The sequence below is a fragment of the Bos mutus genome, chromosome 9 (assembly GCF_027580195.1).
Source record: "Bos mutus isolate GX-2022 chromosome 9, NWIPB_WYAK_1.1, whole genome shotgun sequence".
Taxonomy (NCBI): domain Eukaryota; kingdom Metazoa; phylum Chordata; class Mammalia; order Artiodactyla; family Bovidae; genus Bos; species Bos mutus.
The window spans coordinates 102297896-102314549 of record NC_091625.1 but is presented as its reverse complement, the minus strand read 5'-3'; the positions used below and the strand labels follow the sequence as shown (position 1 = coordinate 102314549).

Here is a 16654-nt window from a genome sequence, read left to right as displayed (position 1 = left end):
GGACGTTAGAAAATATTAAATTTTCTTTACATATCTCTTGAACCTTGCATATTACTTTTGTAACAAAACTCAACAATGTAAAAATATATCATGTGGGGGATGATCTAAGAAAACCATGATATAATTTTTTCTCTTTTTTTTTTGGCCAAACCACTCCAGCTTGCGGGATCTCAGTTCCCAGACCAGGGATCAAACCCAGGTGCTGGCAGTGAAAGTGCAGAGTCAGAATCACTGGGCCATCAGGGATTCCCTAGATACAGTTCTGAAGTTTCCTTTCAGCTCAATGATGAACAAAGTACCAAGAGTTTATTCAGCAAATGCTACTAGGCAGCTACTTGGAGCCAGGCTAGCACCTAAAATACATCAGTCTAAAAATGAAGGTCTCTGCTCTCACCCAGCTCACAGTCTAGTTGGGGAAGCAAACAAGGAAGAAGGATCATAACAGACAAGCATCTGAAGAACTTGAGCGGGCAGTGCGCTGCAAAAAATAAAAGCGGACAGTGAGCCCTGGGGCACTGCCAGGTCCAGGCCGGCCTGATGGGAGCCTGACCTGGAAAAAGGCATGAGGAGGGGAGAGGAGGCTACACGGACATGGAGGCCGAGACTTCAGGGGAGGGCATGGCATGTGCAAAGGCCGTGGGGAACCGAGGGGCCACAGGAGGCCCAGCTGGAGGGGCCGGGGCGTCGGTGAGGAAGGCGGGGGCCAGGAGGGGTCAGAAGAAGGAGGGTGTGTGGGGGCGGGCCTTCCCACTGCCTCCTGCTCTCTTCAGTCTCTTACAGCATGTAGGGCCATGTGCGTGTGCATGTGGATACTGGCTTATGGCACGGAGAAGGCAATGGCACCCCACTCCAGTACTCTTGCCTGGAAACGCCCATGGATGGAGGGGCCTGGTGGGCTGCAGTCCATGGGGTCGCTAAGGGTCGGACATGACTGAGCGACTTCACTTTCATTTTTCACTTTCCTACATTGGAGAAGGAAATGGCAACCCACTCCAGTGTTCTTGCCTGGAGACTCCCAGGGGCGGCAGAGCCTGGTGGGCTGCCATCTATGGGGTTGCACAGAGTCGGACACGACTGAAGCGACTTAGCAGCAGCAGCAGCAGCACAAGAGAACAAATTAACAAACAAGAGAACAAATTAACCCAGTGGAGAAAGCCACTCAGAAGCACAGCAAACTGACCAAGGATTCTTAACTTTCTTCTGCTCCACAGTGACCCTGCTGGTTTGCAGCTGCACTTTTTAAACACTTACAAGTTTTAATTCAGTTTGTTTTTCCTTGGCATCTTATACACATTTCCTTCACCCCTGTTTAGTTACAGTTAAGTGATAATCTTTAAGAGCTGCATAAATGTATAATCACTGAATAAGACACATACTTGCAGACCCTCCAATACTCACAAAGGAGAGGCTCCCCCCTCTGAGTTCAGTGCCACCCCAAGGGAGGGCAGTGGGTAAGGAAGGAGGTGACAGCTGACACTTGAGCCCCAGGAAACTCAGGGCAGGAGGTGGAGTCCAGAGTCTGCAGCCTCGGGCCCCACGTCCTTCCCGGGGAGATGCTCCCAAGAGCATTAAGGACGCGAGCGCCTCCCCAGGGCTCCCAGGACAGTCAGAGGGTGAGGAGCCCTCGGGTCCTCTCATCGCATCCCTAAATCCCAGAACAGCAGAGGCTGGCGTGTAGGGGCAACTGGGCACACGGACTGCCTCAAGCCACCCCGAGGCATGCCCACCTCCAGAGGAGGAGCACTGAGGCCCAAGGCTCAGGGAGGACCGCCCAGCCTCTCTGACCCCCGCAGCCCCAGGCCAGCACTGGGACTTCAGAGCCCTTCTCTGCCTGCCCCACATGGAGGACAAAACCCGCAGCTCTTCGGGGTTCTTGATTCTTTCTTCCCCTACTTCCCCTCCTTTTCCATTCTGGACAGTTGATCAGTTACAGATAGAAAGATGGATTGATGGGTCAATGGATAGGTAAACAGATTAACAGGAGCTTCCCTGGTGGCTCAGTGGTGGAGAATCCACCTGCCAATGCAGGAGGCTCAAGTTCAATCCCTGATCTGGGAAGACCCCACACGCCACAAAGCAACCAAGCCCGTTTGCCACACTACGGAGTCCCTCGTCACCATCGCTGAGGCCCGTGTGCCCCAGGGCCCATGCTCCGCACCAACAGACAGGCCGCTGCGGTGAGAAACCCGCCACGCTCAGCAGCTAGAGCAGCTCCCGCTCGCCGCAACCAGGGAAAAGCCTGAGCTGCCACGAAGCCCCAGAACAGCCCAAAGCGGACAAATCAACCTTTACAAAAACAGATGGCTGGCTAGATGGTAGACAGATGAAGGGACGGACAGACAGATGACACCCAGAGCTACTGATACAGATGAGGTGGTCATGCGGGGGCACAGCGTCCCTGTTGGTAAGACGCAAGGAGCACTGCATGCAGCCTGATAATCCCACTCAGACAGACAGCGCAACCCAGGAGGGAGCCTCAGCGAGACAAAATCAAGGAGCAGCCTTCAAAACAACTGGTTCTGAAAGTACAGCATCTTCAAAGTGCTAAGTGATGGGCCAGGGACAGACCGGGCCCCTGCTCCAGGCCGAGAGGCCAGCAGCAAGAAAGGTCAGGTCAGCATTACTCTGGAGGGGGCTGCTCTGAGCCAAAGGATGTTAAGTGGGCTAAAACCCGCACTGGGTCTGAAAATTAGATGATGATTATGAACCAATGACAATTTCCTGATTTTAAGGACTGGATTTGGTTATTTAAGACAAGTTTGTGCAGGAAGCACACACTAAGACGTCTGGGGCAGTAAGTATTGCACTGAGACGCACCTGTGAGAAAAAGTAAATTGTGAGCACCCCGTCTCGTACAATAAACAAAGGCCGTTTTAGGTGGATTGTAAATTTAAATAAGAAAGGTAAAATGATAACATTTCTAGAAGCGGCTTCACACAATATCTTCAAGCTTTAAATAATGTTTTTGGCTTTCCTGAAGCAAAAACTTCTTTAAAATCACCCAAACAGGATCAATGATAAGACTACATAAAAATTAAGAACTTCTGTTCCTCAAAAGACACCATTAAGTGAGTCACAGATGAGGAGACAACAGATGACCAAAAAAGGCTCATGGCCAGTCTTCCTCTCTAAATCTCTCTTTGGAATAAATGTAAAGAGGAATCATACTTTTTTTTTTTTTTTGCTTTTTGGTTACAAAGAAAGTAGCATTAGGAATCGTTAATAGACTCATTTTATAGTTTAGAAAATTGAAGGCTAAAAAGCTTGGAATTGAGGTCTCTTTAGTCTCAGCCTAACATTTTTTCTCAATATTAGATAAGATAAATATAGATAACCAAGGGAAAAAACAAAAGAAACATAACCTGAAAAACTCAATGATACAGACACTCAAGAAACTAGGAGTCAATGAGAATTTCTTCACTCAGATAACAGGCACCTAAGGAAAACCTATAGCTAACACTGTACTCAAGAGTTCAAGACTGAACGTCCCTCCCCCCTCCAAGAGCAGGAACAAGACAAGGACGCCTGTTCTCACCACCTCTATTCAACCTGTGCTAGAAGCTCCAGGCAGAGTGATAAGGCAAGAAAAGCAAATTAAAACCATCTAAGAAAGCAAGAAATGTGTCCAGATGACACAATTTTGAAAATTTTTAAAAATGCAAAGGAATCCACTAAAAATCCATTACACTAACAAAAAACATTCAGAAAGCTTGCGTGGATCAGTATACAAAAATTAATTGCTTATTTCTATACACTAGCAATGAACATTCTGAAAATGAAATTAGAAGACGTTTCCATTTATAATAATTTGAAAAGGAATAAAATTTGTAGAAATAAACTTAACAAAAGAAGTGCAAGATTTGAACACTGAAAACTACAGAACACTGTTCATTAAAGGCCTAAACAGGTGGAAAAACCACCACATTTATGGTTCAGAAGACTCACCCTTAAGGCAGCAATGCTTCTTCAGCCAATTGACAGATGCCAGCTGCCTCCTTTGCAGAAACTGACAAGCTATGCTTAAAACTGGGGTGGAAGTGCAGCGAACCCTGAATAGCCAAAACAGTCTTGAAAGAGAGCTGTGGGTGACTCACACTTCCTAACTGGAAAACTTACTACAAAGCTACGATGCTCTAAACAATGCAGAATTGGCTTAAGGATGGACAGACACACTGGTGACACAGAACTGAGAGTCCAGGAATTGATTTTTCTGAATCAACTGATTTTCATCAAATGTCCCAGGGCAATTTAATGGGGGAAAATGTCTTTCTAACAAATGGTGCTGGGAACACTGAATATTCACATGTTTAAAAATGAAGCTGGATCCCTACCTCATAACATGCACAAAAATTAACTAAAACCGGACCAAAGACTTCAACATGAGCACCAAAACTATTCTTAAAATCTTAGGGGAAAAAAAAGCACAGATATAACCTTTGACCTTGGATTAAATAGTGGTTTCTTAGACACGACGTTGAAACAGCAGGCAACAACAAAAAGATAACTTGGTCTTGGTCAAAATTAAAACTTTTTGCTGCAAAGTACACTATCAAGGAAGTGAAAGGACACCCCAGAGTGAATGAAATACTTGCAAATCTTGTACCTGAAATGGAAGTGTTTCTAGAATACACAAAGAATATTTACATTCCAAAAAGAACACAAACCAGTTTTTTTTAAATGGGCAAAGGATCTGAACAGACATTTTGCTAAAGACAGCCAGTAAGCACGTGAAAAGGTACAAGCATCGCTGGCCTTGAGGAAAACGGCAATCAAAGCCACAGCGAGACCATTTCATTCATCCTACAACAGCCAACACCAAAAAGAGTAGTGTTGGTGAGGGTGTGGAGCAGTTGGACCCCTCAGACAGCGCTGATGGGTCCGGGAAATGATGGGAAGCAGCCTGGCAGTTCCTCAGAAGGCTGGACACCGACATTATCAAGGACCCAGCAACTCCACTCTTAGATAAACACTCGAGAAATGAAAACATCTCCACACACACACACACGAATTCCATAGCAGCACTAATCATAATAGTTACCGCAAAGTGGAAAACAGCCTGTTAAGGAATAAACAGATAAATAAAAGCGAGTCCTGCCATACAGTGGGACAGTATTTACCAATAAAAAGAAATGAAGTAATACTTGCTACAACGTGGATGAACCCTGAAGCATGATCAGTAACAGAAGTCAGTCCAAAAAGACCATCTCTTGTTTGATTCTATTTGTATAAAATGTCCCAAATAGGCAGCTTTATGTTGGGGGTGCCCCGGGAGGACTGGACGGCTGGCGAGGCAGGGCTTCTTTGGGGGAGGGAGGTAAAAGCCCACGAAGGTGACTGGGTAATAGTTCTTGGTGAGTATACTAAGGGACCATTGAACTGTATATTTTAAAAGGGAATTATATCTCAATAAAGCTTTCATTATAAAATTAAAAAAAAAAAAAGAAAGGACAAACAGGCTTCTAGGAAAAGGGGAGTTCTTTTTCAAAGTTCTAATAAATTTATAATGGTAAGAATCCTACAATGCGATACTATGCAGCAACTTGTTTTATAAAACTTGCTTTTAACCTGAACAAAACCTCCCACCGCCTTCGGTCTATTTTCACACCTTCCCGCCGCCCGCGCGGCGGCTCTTCCCCGGGAGACGCCCTCCTGGGTCCCCGCGCGTCCTCCGGAGCGCCTGGGAGCGCGCGGCCCGGGTGCCCGGGGCGCGGGGCCCCGCCGACGGGGCGGGCCCGGGGGCGGCCGCTGTGACCCCGGGGCGGGTGCAGACACCGCCTCCGCGGCCACCGATAGGTCCCAGCCTGCCTCGGCGGCCCGCGGGCCGGGGGCGGGGAGCGGCGGCGGCGCGGAGGCCGCGCGCACGGCCGGGCGCTCCGGAGGCCGGGAGCGAGGCCCGGGCGGCTCGCGGGGCCGAGCGCGGGATGTGGCGCCGGGCGGCCCGCCGGGGCCCGCGGGCTGGGACCGCCGCCGGGTGGGCGCCAGGCTGCGCGCGGCGCTCGCGGGGCTGCACGAGCTGCGGGGGCTGCGCGCCAGGCAGCAGGCGCGCGTGTGGGGCGCGCTGGCCGGGCCGCCCCCGCCGGGGCCCGCCGCCCCCCGCGGCCCCCGCGCCCAGGAGCTGCGGCTGGAGGCGGCGCTGGCGGCGCTGCAGGAGCAGCTGGTAAGGAGCGCGGGGAGACGCGGGGGGAGCGGGGGCGCGCGGGGCCGGAGGCGGCCGATCGAAGGGCACCCTCGGCGGCCTCGGAGGACGCAGCTCGGTCCCAACGCAGACGGACGCGGAGGCTCCACGGATGCGGGTGCTGAGAGCTGCCCGGCCCGCCCGCACCCTGGGGCTGCGCCCGGCTCTGCGTGTCGCCCGGCGCACACAGACTTTGAGGATGAATTCCTGTGTGTTGGAGTTTCCCTCTTGCGCTGATAAGAACGCATCAAATCGGTTTGCCCTGCGGGGGGCTCCTTGGAATGCCTATTCCGGGAGCTAGTGTTTCCCTGCGGAGTGGGTCGGGGGACAGAGTGCCACGCGCCCCTCAGCTGGCCTGAGCCCAGGCTGAGCTCTGGGGTCGTGTCCTTGTAACTAGACGTTGGGGGAAGCATGGATCTGATGAGGCCTCTCCAGCTTTAAAATGTAACCTGACCTAGGAAAAGAGGTGTGTCCTCTGGACGGAGAGGCGGTGGGACCAAGCCTCCTGGGCCAGCAGCGGACTCCTCCACACGCGGGTTCCTTTTGTGCCACTGAGGACACTCAGCTCACTGCCCGGTTATTGATCTGCTGTGTGATTTCACTTCATATATTGGCGTCAGCTGAAGAGAGTTTTTGCAGGGTTGCTGTACTTTTTTAATGAAAAATTAGAAGGCTTCCCTGGTGGCTGAGGCGGTAAAGAATCTGCCTGCAATGCAGAAGACGGGTTCGACCCTGGTTCAGAAAGGTCCCCTGGAGAAGGGAATGGCTACCCACTCCAGTACTCTTGCCTGGAGAATTCCATGGACAGAGGAGCCTGGCGGGCTACAGTCCATGGGGTCAGGAGTAGTCAGACATGACTGAGTGGGCTACAGTCCACAGAAAGATGCCTGTTTGAGAACGGACTCTATTACTCCAAGTGGAAAGTCTTTTGACTGAGAAGTTAAATCGGCCCTGTTTAGAGTTGCCGTCTGTACAAAGCAGGCTGGATGAAGCTGCCACCTTGCTGTCAGCTTAGCGCAGTCATGTCATGTCAGTGATTGGTGAGCTGCTTCTGGGTTAGAGAATCCGGAAGCCCAGTGCCTTGCGATGCTTCCCAGGACTCCCGCTGTCTCTCCACACTGTCTCCTGACGGTGCAGCCTCTCCTCCTGGGATCCCCCGGCTCCTCCATGGAGGGAAGGAGCCAGTTCCCAAGTGGGACTTCATAGGCTTCTCACCGCCCCCCGCCCCATCTAATCCAGTCAGAGCTGCAGGTGTAGCTTCCGTGTGTGTGTGTGTGCGTGCGTGCGCACCCAGACACAGCCTCCCTGGAGGAGGCACACACAAGCCTGCCGAGGTGCCTGACACGTGTGTGACGGGAAGGAGCTCCGGGTGCTGCTGTGCATTGTTCTGTGGGGGCGCTGGAGCACAGTTGATGATTAACCGAGCTTAAGTCATATACAGATCAGACTTGTGGGTTCTCAGCCTCTAATTACAAGTAGCCTTTTGGGAGAGAAGATCAAACCGGTTTTTTTGTTGTTTTTTTAATGTGGGGACCAGAAGGAACACGCACGCTTTGTCTTGAAACTTTGTTCTTGGCACAGACTGTGTGATCAGAAGGGAAGAAGAATTGAGTACGTGTGACATCAGCCCAGCGATTAACAGGCTCACATCTTTCTTACAGGGAAGGTATTAGGAGGGATCCCAGTTCTGTGGTGAAGGGTGCAATCGCAGGGTGCAGTCTCCATCTCTGTCTCACACTTGGGTAACTCGCGGCTCCGGCAGGGGCCCCTGCCGCCCGCCCTGGGTTAACCTGGGTAGGGGCGCCAATCAGGTGTGAAGACAGGAAGAACCTTTATGGGACCCGCAGCAGCTTTGTCCCAGACGCCCCAGGTGCCAATGAGCTCGAGCACCTGGGGGATTTGTGCTGCCTTTAGGAGCGGTCCCCACGCCAACGTTTACCATGAGGAGCTGCGCCTTGTTAATTGCTGCGGCTGAAGTCACAGCAGGAAGCGTGAAGTAGGTGCTTAGTGAGTCTTTGTTGGATAAGTAAACGAGCTACCGTTACTGCTGATAGCAAAGGGGAAGAAGGGTTCAGTGTTTGCCGTCTCTGCGTCCTAGACTTCCAAGCTCATGAAAGCCCCGTGACCTCCGACCCTGCCTCTGTGGCCGGCGCTGTGGTCACCTCTGTCTTCCGGGGCTGTCCTTCCCCGAGACGCAGCTGCCCTTCCCGTCTCTGTCAGGGTCAGGTTCCCAGCGGCCCTGATGAGAAGCCTTGAACACCCCGGAGAGCCTGCAAGCTCCACGTCCCTCCAGGAGCTGCCAGCGTGAGAGGGGCCCGGGGGGACAAGAGGGCAGGCTCTGGGCACCTGCCGGGACCCCGTGGGGAGTTTCCCGCTGGTCACGCTGCCCGGCCCGAGCGGCAGAGGCTCCTCCTCCCTGGTAGGCACTGGCCTTTAGCAGGGGCTGGAGGTCTGACTGCCGTTGGAGCCGCAGCGTCTGGTGCTGTCCTTGGGCCACTGGTGCTTGCGCCCTGACCTCTCGGGAACACGGACTGGCTCGAGGTCACGGGGCGGCACAGGGGCGTCCACAGGCCAGGCCGGGCCTCCTTGTGCGGGGCCGGCTCCCATACTCCCCGAGGCTCACCTGGGACCCTGGCCTTCCGAGGGCCTCTCCTCCAGCCGGGTGGGGCTCTCGCGGTGCCACGGGACTGATGCCCAAGCTGCTTCCTGTGCGTGTGCCCGGGTTTCGGGGAAAGGGCGGAGGTGTTCTAGATCCCGTCTCTGTACCCTGAATGTGGGGACGTTTCCCCCTCTTGCCCTCCGAATCTGCTGCAGAGCTTTGAGAGGTCCAGAAAGCTGGGTTGCAAATGGGAGCGGAAGGGCCAAACAAGAGGAAATCAAATCCACCTCTGCAGCCTGTGAAGTCAACAGTTCGAAGACGGGCTAAGCCAGACGTCTGGTTGTAACGGCATTCCTTGGGTAGACGTTCTCAAGCGTTCGTGGTCACAGAAAGTTGGTCCCCGGGGAGCTTGTCAAAGTGCAGGTTCCCAGGTGCGTCCTAGTCTCAGTTAATTGGTGTGGCAGGGAGCTTGGGGGTCTGAACAGAGGCCCCCAGGGCTCCCCGCCCCTGGGAACCCTGCTGTCTCTCCTCCACAGCAGACCCTCGCCCCTCGCGAGGTTTGGGGGACTCAGGACATGCTTCCCGAGTGAGCCGGAAGGCCTGCGGTGCGTCGGGGGCGTGGGGACAGTGAGGCTCGCTGCTCTGGAGGGAGCCCATGCGGCACGGCCATCGCGTGTACTCCGTGGTGACACTTCTGCCGCACGCCTGTCTCTGCAGAAATGCAGGCGAGCGCAGGAATGCTGGGCGCCCGGCTCCGCAGCGGGCCATGCTCTATGCAGGTTCCGCAGGAACCCCTGACTTAGCACAGCCTTAGAGCCCACGGAGGGGCTAATGAGAAGCAGAGACACAACCCCCCATGGAGGACGGTGTGCATCGGGGTGAGACGCCCTGTTGCCCTGCGGCGGGGTCCTGGGGACATGGTCATTCCCTGGAAGGTACCAGGGCCTTTCGACATTAAACAGAAACCGCCAGCCGCAGCCAGGCCGGGCACACGGTAATCGCAGAGCATTTATTCCAGCACAGACAGGCCAGGGTCAGTTTTGGTAGGGGGACGGGGCTGGAGAGGGAGGAAGAAGCCAGAGGGGGCCTCTTTCAGGAGAAAGGGGCTCGAGGCTGGGGAGGGAGGTGGTCTCGTCACTGAGTTTAAACCCTGAAGTGTGGTTGAGCAGGCAGCTGAGGCTTCCAGCGGCCCCAGGGCCTCCTGCAGGAAAAACTCCCTTTGTTTGAATCTAAGTGATTCTCCTTGGCTGGAGCCTGTCCTGGAGCCTGCCCCCAGCTCTCAGGTTGGGCCGTCCACCTGGGGAGGGTTTCCCTCTGTGAGAACATTCAGGGACAAAGGTGGCCAGGAGGTCTCGGTGGTTCTGAGTGTGTAAGACGTGAATAAACTCAGGACTGCCTTTCACAGTGTTACGATTACAGATACTGTTCCATGAGGCTGGAGACTGTCTTGCTGCAAAACGTGGGGTTTGTTCTGAGACCCCTGCATCGGGTCCTGGGAAAGTGGACTTGGACAGGATGGGTCCACCCACTGGGCGCCGGGCTCTTGGCCCCTAACCCGGAGCAGCGTGCCGATGGCGTCGTCCCGTGAGGTTCAGCAGCTGCTGCCACCTGCTCTGGGACTGGCTTCTCGTATTATTGAAATTGCTGAAGTAATTACTCATTTCCTATATAATAAACAGAAATACAATTAACCACCTTCTTACAGGAAGACCCATATAATTACACTAATTATTGGCCTTGAACTTCATTGGTAATCAAAACGAGAGATTTAGGCTGTGAGCCTCGACAGCGGGGCGCAGTTTTCTCACTGAAGGAAGGGCGTCAGCGTTTGTGAAACACGGGTGCCGTTTCACATGCACGTGACTCGTGTGTGCACGCGTGTGGGCATGTATGGTAAGCATTGGCCGCATACACGTGTGTGTGTTACATGATACGCACACGCGTGTAGTTAGCACTCACAGTCACACATCTCACAGCCGGGGCAGCCAAAGCCTGGAGCGGGACAGAGCTGGGAGGTGGGCCCTGAGACCAGAGGGCGCTGGGCAACACAGGCTGCACCCGCCCCGGCGCCGGGCACCCCCTCCTGCAGGCCCGTCCCGCTCCCTGGAGCCCTGCAGGGCCATCCTTAGCGCCTCCTGTGCGAGCCGTGTGTGTGCGTTGCTCATGTCGTGGTCCATGCGCAGGCTGGAAAAGAATTTCCAGACGTGAAGCAGAACGAGAGGAGAATGGGGTTTATTGTGTGGGAGACGCTGTTACAACAGCGGGCCGGCTCAAGGGAGGGCCCACCCTGAGCAGGTCCTTGCGTCTTATGCCAGGGTGCCAGGCGCGGGATGGGGCCTCGTGGGTCGTGCGCTGGGTGCGGGAGAGGAAGGCAAGCACCTTCTCCCTGTGCGGTGGGAAGGGAGACAGGTCACGCTGCTCGGAAGGACCTGAGGTTTGTTAACGGCCATGACACAGGGGAGGGAAGGACGATGAGGGTCTGGTTTGTTCTCTGCCTCCGTTCCAAGGGCCTGCTTGTTCACTCTGGTCTTTGATCCTTGAGATGCCACAGCTGTCGTGTCCAGCTCTCTGTGGCCCCAGGGACTGTTGCCCACCAGGCTCGTCTGTCCATGGGATTCTCCAGGCAAGAATACTGGAGTGGTTGCCATTCCCTTCTCCAGGGGATCTTCCCAACCCAGGGATTGAACCCAGGTCTCCTGCGTTGCAGGCGACTTTTTACCATCTGAGCCAACAGGGGGGCACAGCTGCGCCATGTAGGCTACAGCTCTGCAGAAGGTGGGGCCCTTTTTCTCTCCTGGGGACTCTCCTGTCCCCCCCGAGGAGCTGAAAGCCCAGCCCCCTGGTGCCACGGACGGACCGCCGTGAAGGGACGTGGTGGCACAGGCGCCAGACGCAGGGTCCACGGGGCGCGAGCCCGGGGCAGCGGGCTCTTGCAGAGATGGAAAGACCTTGAAAATACCCTCGGGGCTCCTGCTGGAGTTGGGGACCTGGGGCTGGTTTAGATCCCAGTCCCTCTCTCATAAGCTGCGTTACCCTGTCTCCTTAAAAAGGAAGATGTCTAAGTGACTATTGCTGATTCCAGCGTCTGTACCTGGGAAGAGGAGCTGGCGGGAGGGCCGGGAGGCCGTGTGCGGGGCGGGGAGCGGGGCTGCAGGCCGGGGTTTGTCGGGGGGTTGGGGAGGTTGCCACATGTGAGGTGGCTTCATGAGGCGCCCCAGCCTCCTGGTCTGTACTCAGAATGGGTCTGTGCCCCGCTCTGTCCCTTCGTAGGACCGCTTGAGACGCCAGGACGTCGGCCTGCAGACGCACCTGGACCAGCTGGACCGGCAGATCAGCGCGCTGCAGCTGGACGTGCGCAGGGGCCCCGGCGAGACCGCGGACAGCGACAGCAGACCCAGCTCAGGTACGCCGGCCGGCGAGCCCACCGCTGCTCGGGCCCCGGGGTCAGCGCGCATCACGGAAGGATCCGAATACTTTCAATGCTTGTATTTAAGTGCGATTGGGAAGAAAGGGGGCTTCCCAAAGGGCGCTGGTGGTAAAGAACCCGCCTGCCAATGCAGGAGACACAAGAGACGCGGGTTCGATCCCTGGGCTGGGAAGATCCCCTGGAGGAGGGCACGGCAACCCCTTCCAGTATCCTTGCCTGGAGAATCCCATGGACAAAGGAGCCTGGTGGGCCACAGTCCCTGGGGTCGCACAGAGTCGGACGCGCCTGAGCGTTCACAGGAGAAGAGAAGAGAGTGCTGCGTGCGCTGTTTAGTTGGGAAAATGCTGCTTTGGGGGGAAGAAACTGCGTGAGTTTCTCTCCTCTCTCTGGGCCGAGGCACGTTCTGGGCTGTGTCTGGGTGGAGCCGATGTGGGAGCTGCAGATAGCGGCTTTTGTGTGGTAGCACGGCGAGTTTTGAGGCCGTGGGTTTATGCAGCCTAAGGGCAGCACCGCGGCCTCTGTGACCTGTGTCGAGCTCGTTCAGGGCCACACAGCAATGATTGGCAGCCTTCTGACTGACACGGTCCTGGGCACCTGGCTTCCTCTTCAGGTGCCAGGCTTAGACAGCAGCTCAGACAGCAAACCCGGGAGACCAGCGTCTCCCCGAGGACAGTGCTCTCTGCCGCGTCTTTCTGTCTTTCTGTTTGCAACATCCTTCCGCTGGCTGGGTTGTCAGGCCTGTAGCAGGGCCGGGCGGGGGCCTCCCTGAACGCGACCCCTTTTCTGGTTGATGCCTCAGATGGAGTTTGAGGGGCTCAAGGAGGGAGGGGAGAAGAGGGTCCCACTCCCAGGGCCAGACGCCAGTGGTCACGTTGGGGAGTGAGCCAATCATCCCAGAGAGGGGTGAGCAGGTGGTGAGCAGGTGGTGGGCGGGGGTGTGGGCGAGGCTGGAGGGCCCGCTGACCCCCCGGGCCGGGGCAGGGGAAGGAGGCAGCGGGGGTCCTGGGCATTCCCGCCCCGGGAACCCCCCTGAGCCCCACAGCCCCCTCGCACGGGGTCCCCTGGACCACACTGAGCACCTGTGTCCCCCACCAGGCTTCTACGAGCTGAGCGACGGCGGCTCCTGCTCCCTGTCCACCTCCTGCACATCCGTGTGCAGCGATCACGTGTCCTGCTCCCTGGGCACCTTGCTGCCCGCCGCCCCCAAGGCCAGGCCTGGCTCGGGGGACTGCCGGCCCCGGTCGGCTGACGAGACCGCCGTGTGTGGGGTCCCCCTGCCTGCGTGGGGGCCCCCGGCCAGCGAGGAGGGGCCAGGCCAGCTATTCCAGGAGGAGCCCCGGCCGCGGCCGGTGTCCACAGGTGAGGAGAGCCAGACGGTGGGGGACCCCCTGGGCCCTCGAGCCCCCCCTGAGGAGGTGGGGGCAGCCCCGAGCTCACATCCCGGTGGGGGCGGCCCCGACCTGCCAAGCACAGAACAGGGAGCCCTGTGCTTGTGGGGGGCTTCCACCCCAACAGGGGCTGCTCCAGGGTTTCCGTGGGCTTTTGGATGGACAGAGGAATCAAAGGCCTGCTTCTGTTCGTCGTGGCAGGACTGTGGTGATGAAAAGCACGTTTTCTTATTTAAAACAAGCATCCGTCCACACCCTTCCATGGCCGGCCTGGGACCAGGCTGGAGCAGAGCTGGGCATGGATGTGGAGAGAGCTCAGCTCACCCGTGGCTCCCCCACCCCGGCCCGCAGACGGTCCCCACACTCCCCATCCCTCAGATGGTCCCGAAAGGAGAGGCCCCTCACTCCTGGTGCTGGATCTGAGCCGGCGGATGTGGGCGCATCTGCAGACGTCTCAGGGACGGTCTGCCCTGTGACCTTGTCCCCGACCCTGCTTCTCGCTGCGTCTCTGCACCTTTGCCGCACGAGGGCGGAAACTGAGCGTCAGGGTCTCGGCCTCGCCCCGCCGGCTGTGGCTGGAGCTGCCCAGGTGGTGGACGTGCGGAGGCTGCCCGCGTGTCCAGACACCGCGTGTGCGGGGCCAGGGTTGTCCCGCCGCAGCTGGGCGGGGGACGCTTCCTGCCCCAGGGCAGTGCCTGCGTCTTCCCTCCTCAACGCATCCCTCTTTTTCTCCTTCCCAGGTGACCTTGAAAGGATCCTGCCAGCCGATGTGGGGCTGCAGAAGGCCGGGGCACACCCCACGGCCGCTCCCTTCCTCTGCCACGGTGTGGACCCCAAGTACCAGTGCGACCTGGTGTCCCGGGGTGGCCGGGAGGTGTATCCCTACCCCAGCCCACTGCACGCCGTGGCCCTGCAGAGCCCACTGTTCGCTCTGGCTAGGGAGACGCCACAGAGCGAGGGCCACGCGCCCCCACACCCGCCCCCCGCCAGCCCCGCAGGCCCCAGCTCCATGCGTCCTGGGCTGGCCTTCGAGGCTGGCCCAGCCGCAGCTTACATTGAGCGGCTTCTGCGGCTGCGGGCCTGTGGGAGTGCCCGGGGGCCCCCCAGAGGGGAGGCGTCCCCAGCCCCGCCGCAGCTCGGGGTCCGGAAGGTGGACGGTGAAGGTGGACTGGAGAAGCCGGCCTGCACCCCCGGAAGGGCGGTGGTGAGCGGGGCTGCCAGCGGGGACGGCCTCGCCCGGCCGCCACCCACACCCTCTGTAGGCACCCCACGCCCCAGCAGCCATCCCGAGGGGGCACGTGGCCCATGTCACGGCCATGTGCACTTGGAGGCCTGTCCAGATGCCCCCCAGCTGGCCTGTGGCCGGGCCCCCGCTCCCCGCTGCCCTGCTCAGCCGTCGGTGCTCGCTGGCTGGCCGGGCGGAGGCAGGTGGCCAAGTGGGCGCGTGGACGGACGCTGCATCCACCCTGCCCTGGTCGCCAGTGGAGCTTCCCCCCCGGGGCCCCCCAAGACCAAGCCTGTGACGGTCAGGAGGGGGCCCAGCAACAAGACGCCAGGGCCTGGGAGGCCGCAGCTGCAGTGGGGCGCCCTCGGGATCCCCCGGCCGCCCCCAGAGTCGGGGGTTGCTCCCCGGAGGCCCACGCTGGCTGCAGAGGCGCCCGGCCGGTCCTGCTCCGAGTCCAGCCTGTACCCTGTGTCCTTCTTCGTGCCCCTGCTGGTGGCGCGGCGGGAGGCTCACCGGGCGTCGGCTCAGGCCTTGTTCCCCTGGGAAGCCGCGCCGCTTGGGGCGTCCGGCGGGGCGGCGCGGAAGAGGCAGCGCCGGTGGCGGTCCTCGGCGGACGTCTCAGCCCGGGCGCGCCCGGATCCCGGCCTGGGGCCCCACAGGCCCGCGGCCCGGAGAGGGGGCGGCCCACGGCCTGTGTGCGCCAGGCCTAGGCCCCCGCCAGCCCTGCAGGATGCCCGCGCCTGCAGCGCGTCGGACGGCTCGGAGCGCTCGGCCGAGTGCGCCTCGCTGCTCCTCTCCACCGCGGCCGAGAGCAGCGGGGACGAGGCCAGCGACCACACCACCAGCCGCTTCGGGGACGCCGAGTCCAGTGGCAGCGACTCAGGGGGCGGCAGGCGGCTGGGCCAGCGAGCCCGCGCCAGCTCCAGGCTGGCCCTGCCCCCGGTGCCCAGGCTGTGCCGCGTCAAGGCCTCCAAGGCCCTCAAGAGGAAGATCCGCAGGTTCCAGCCGGCCGCCCTGAAGGTCATGACCATGGTGTGAGGGGCGGGCCCGCCGGCAGAGGGGCCTCCGGCCGAGGACTGACCCAGCCTCGCTCGGGGTTTGGTGTGCAGGCTGCCGTCTGACACCTCTGCTTGGTCCCACCCAGAAGCCGCCCCTTGACAGGGGTCCCCTCAGAGGAGCTGCCGGGGTGTCCCTGGGCAGTTGCCCCTGGGTTAGGCTGTGACTCTGGTGCGTCGCCCACAGGGCCCAGTGGATGTCTCCAGGACTCCAGGGTTGCAGGCCTGACATCCAGCCTCCCAGGCCCTGTGCCCCGAGCCCAGGATGGGTGCCCTCAGTCCTGTGCACGTCGGGGGGCGGGCGGTGAACCCGATGGCTGCAGCGCTGTGCTCGAGAAACGGGGCTGGAATATGCGTCCTTGTCAGATGCTCCAGGTGAATAAACAGCGGCAATGTGTTGTCTTTGCAAGTCAGTCTGAGCCTGTAGCCTCCCCCCTCAGGAACATAGCTGGTGGTCAGCAAACCCTTGTCCTTCACACCGTGAGGACACCCTCTCACCCAGGGGGGAGAACGCGCTTCGTGTGAGTCCACGCCGCAGTCTCCAGCACTCGTGTTGAGCATAAAAGTGCTTTTGAAAAGAAACCCTTGTATGTGGTGTTTATTTTTCAAAGGAAATTTCCCTCAGCTTTTCCAGAAGGTGGGATTTTCGGGGAATCTGTTTGCTGAGAGCATCTTAGTTTGTAGAGCACTTTACCCTGAAAATTTCCAGGCTGCTTCTATGGCTTGGAGGCAGAGAGAAGGCCTGGGGGGCAGGGGCGTCCCCCCTGGGAAGCCTCAGGGGGTCT

The 16654-nt window shown here is 58.1% G+C and overlaps 1 protein-coding gene across 1 annotated transcript; it reads left to right on the top strand.

Annotated features, from left to right (window-relative positions):
* The first annotated feature begins 591 nt into the window (after positions 1 to 591).
* On the top strand, positions 592 to 16442 carry DACT2 (dishevelled binding antagonist of beta catenin 2). Its single transcript, XM_070376464.1, has 5 exons — positions 592 to 687; positions 5675 to 6157; positions 12045 to 12177; positions 13297 to 13560; positions 14330 to 16442. Exons 1-5 carry the CDS (start codon positions 592 to 594, stop codon positions 15850 to 15852), a joined length of 2499 nt encoding a protein of 832 aa, XP_070232565.1. The 3' UTR covers positions 15853 to 16442.
* Positions 16443 to 16654: the final 212 nt, after the last annotated feature.

Bases quoted from the DNA above. Each gene is read 5' to 3' on its own strand.
- DACT2 (XM_070376464.1), top strand. From the start codon at position 592: ATGGAGGCCGAGACTTCAGGGGAGGGCATGGCATGTGCAAAGGCCGTG. The intron at 688-5,674 runs GTGAGGAAGGCG...CGTCCTCCGGAG, and splicing joins CTGGAGGGGCCGGGGCGTCG to CGCCTGGGAGCGCGCGGCCC. The intron at 6,158-12,044 runs GTAAGGAGCGCG...GTCCCTTCGTAG, and splicing joins CGGCGCTGCAGGAGCAGCTG to GACCGCTTGAGACGCCAGGA.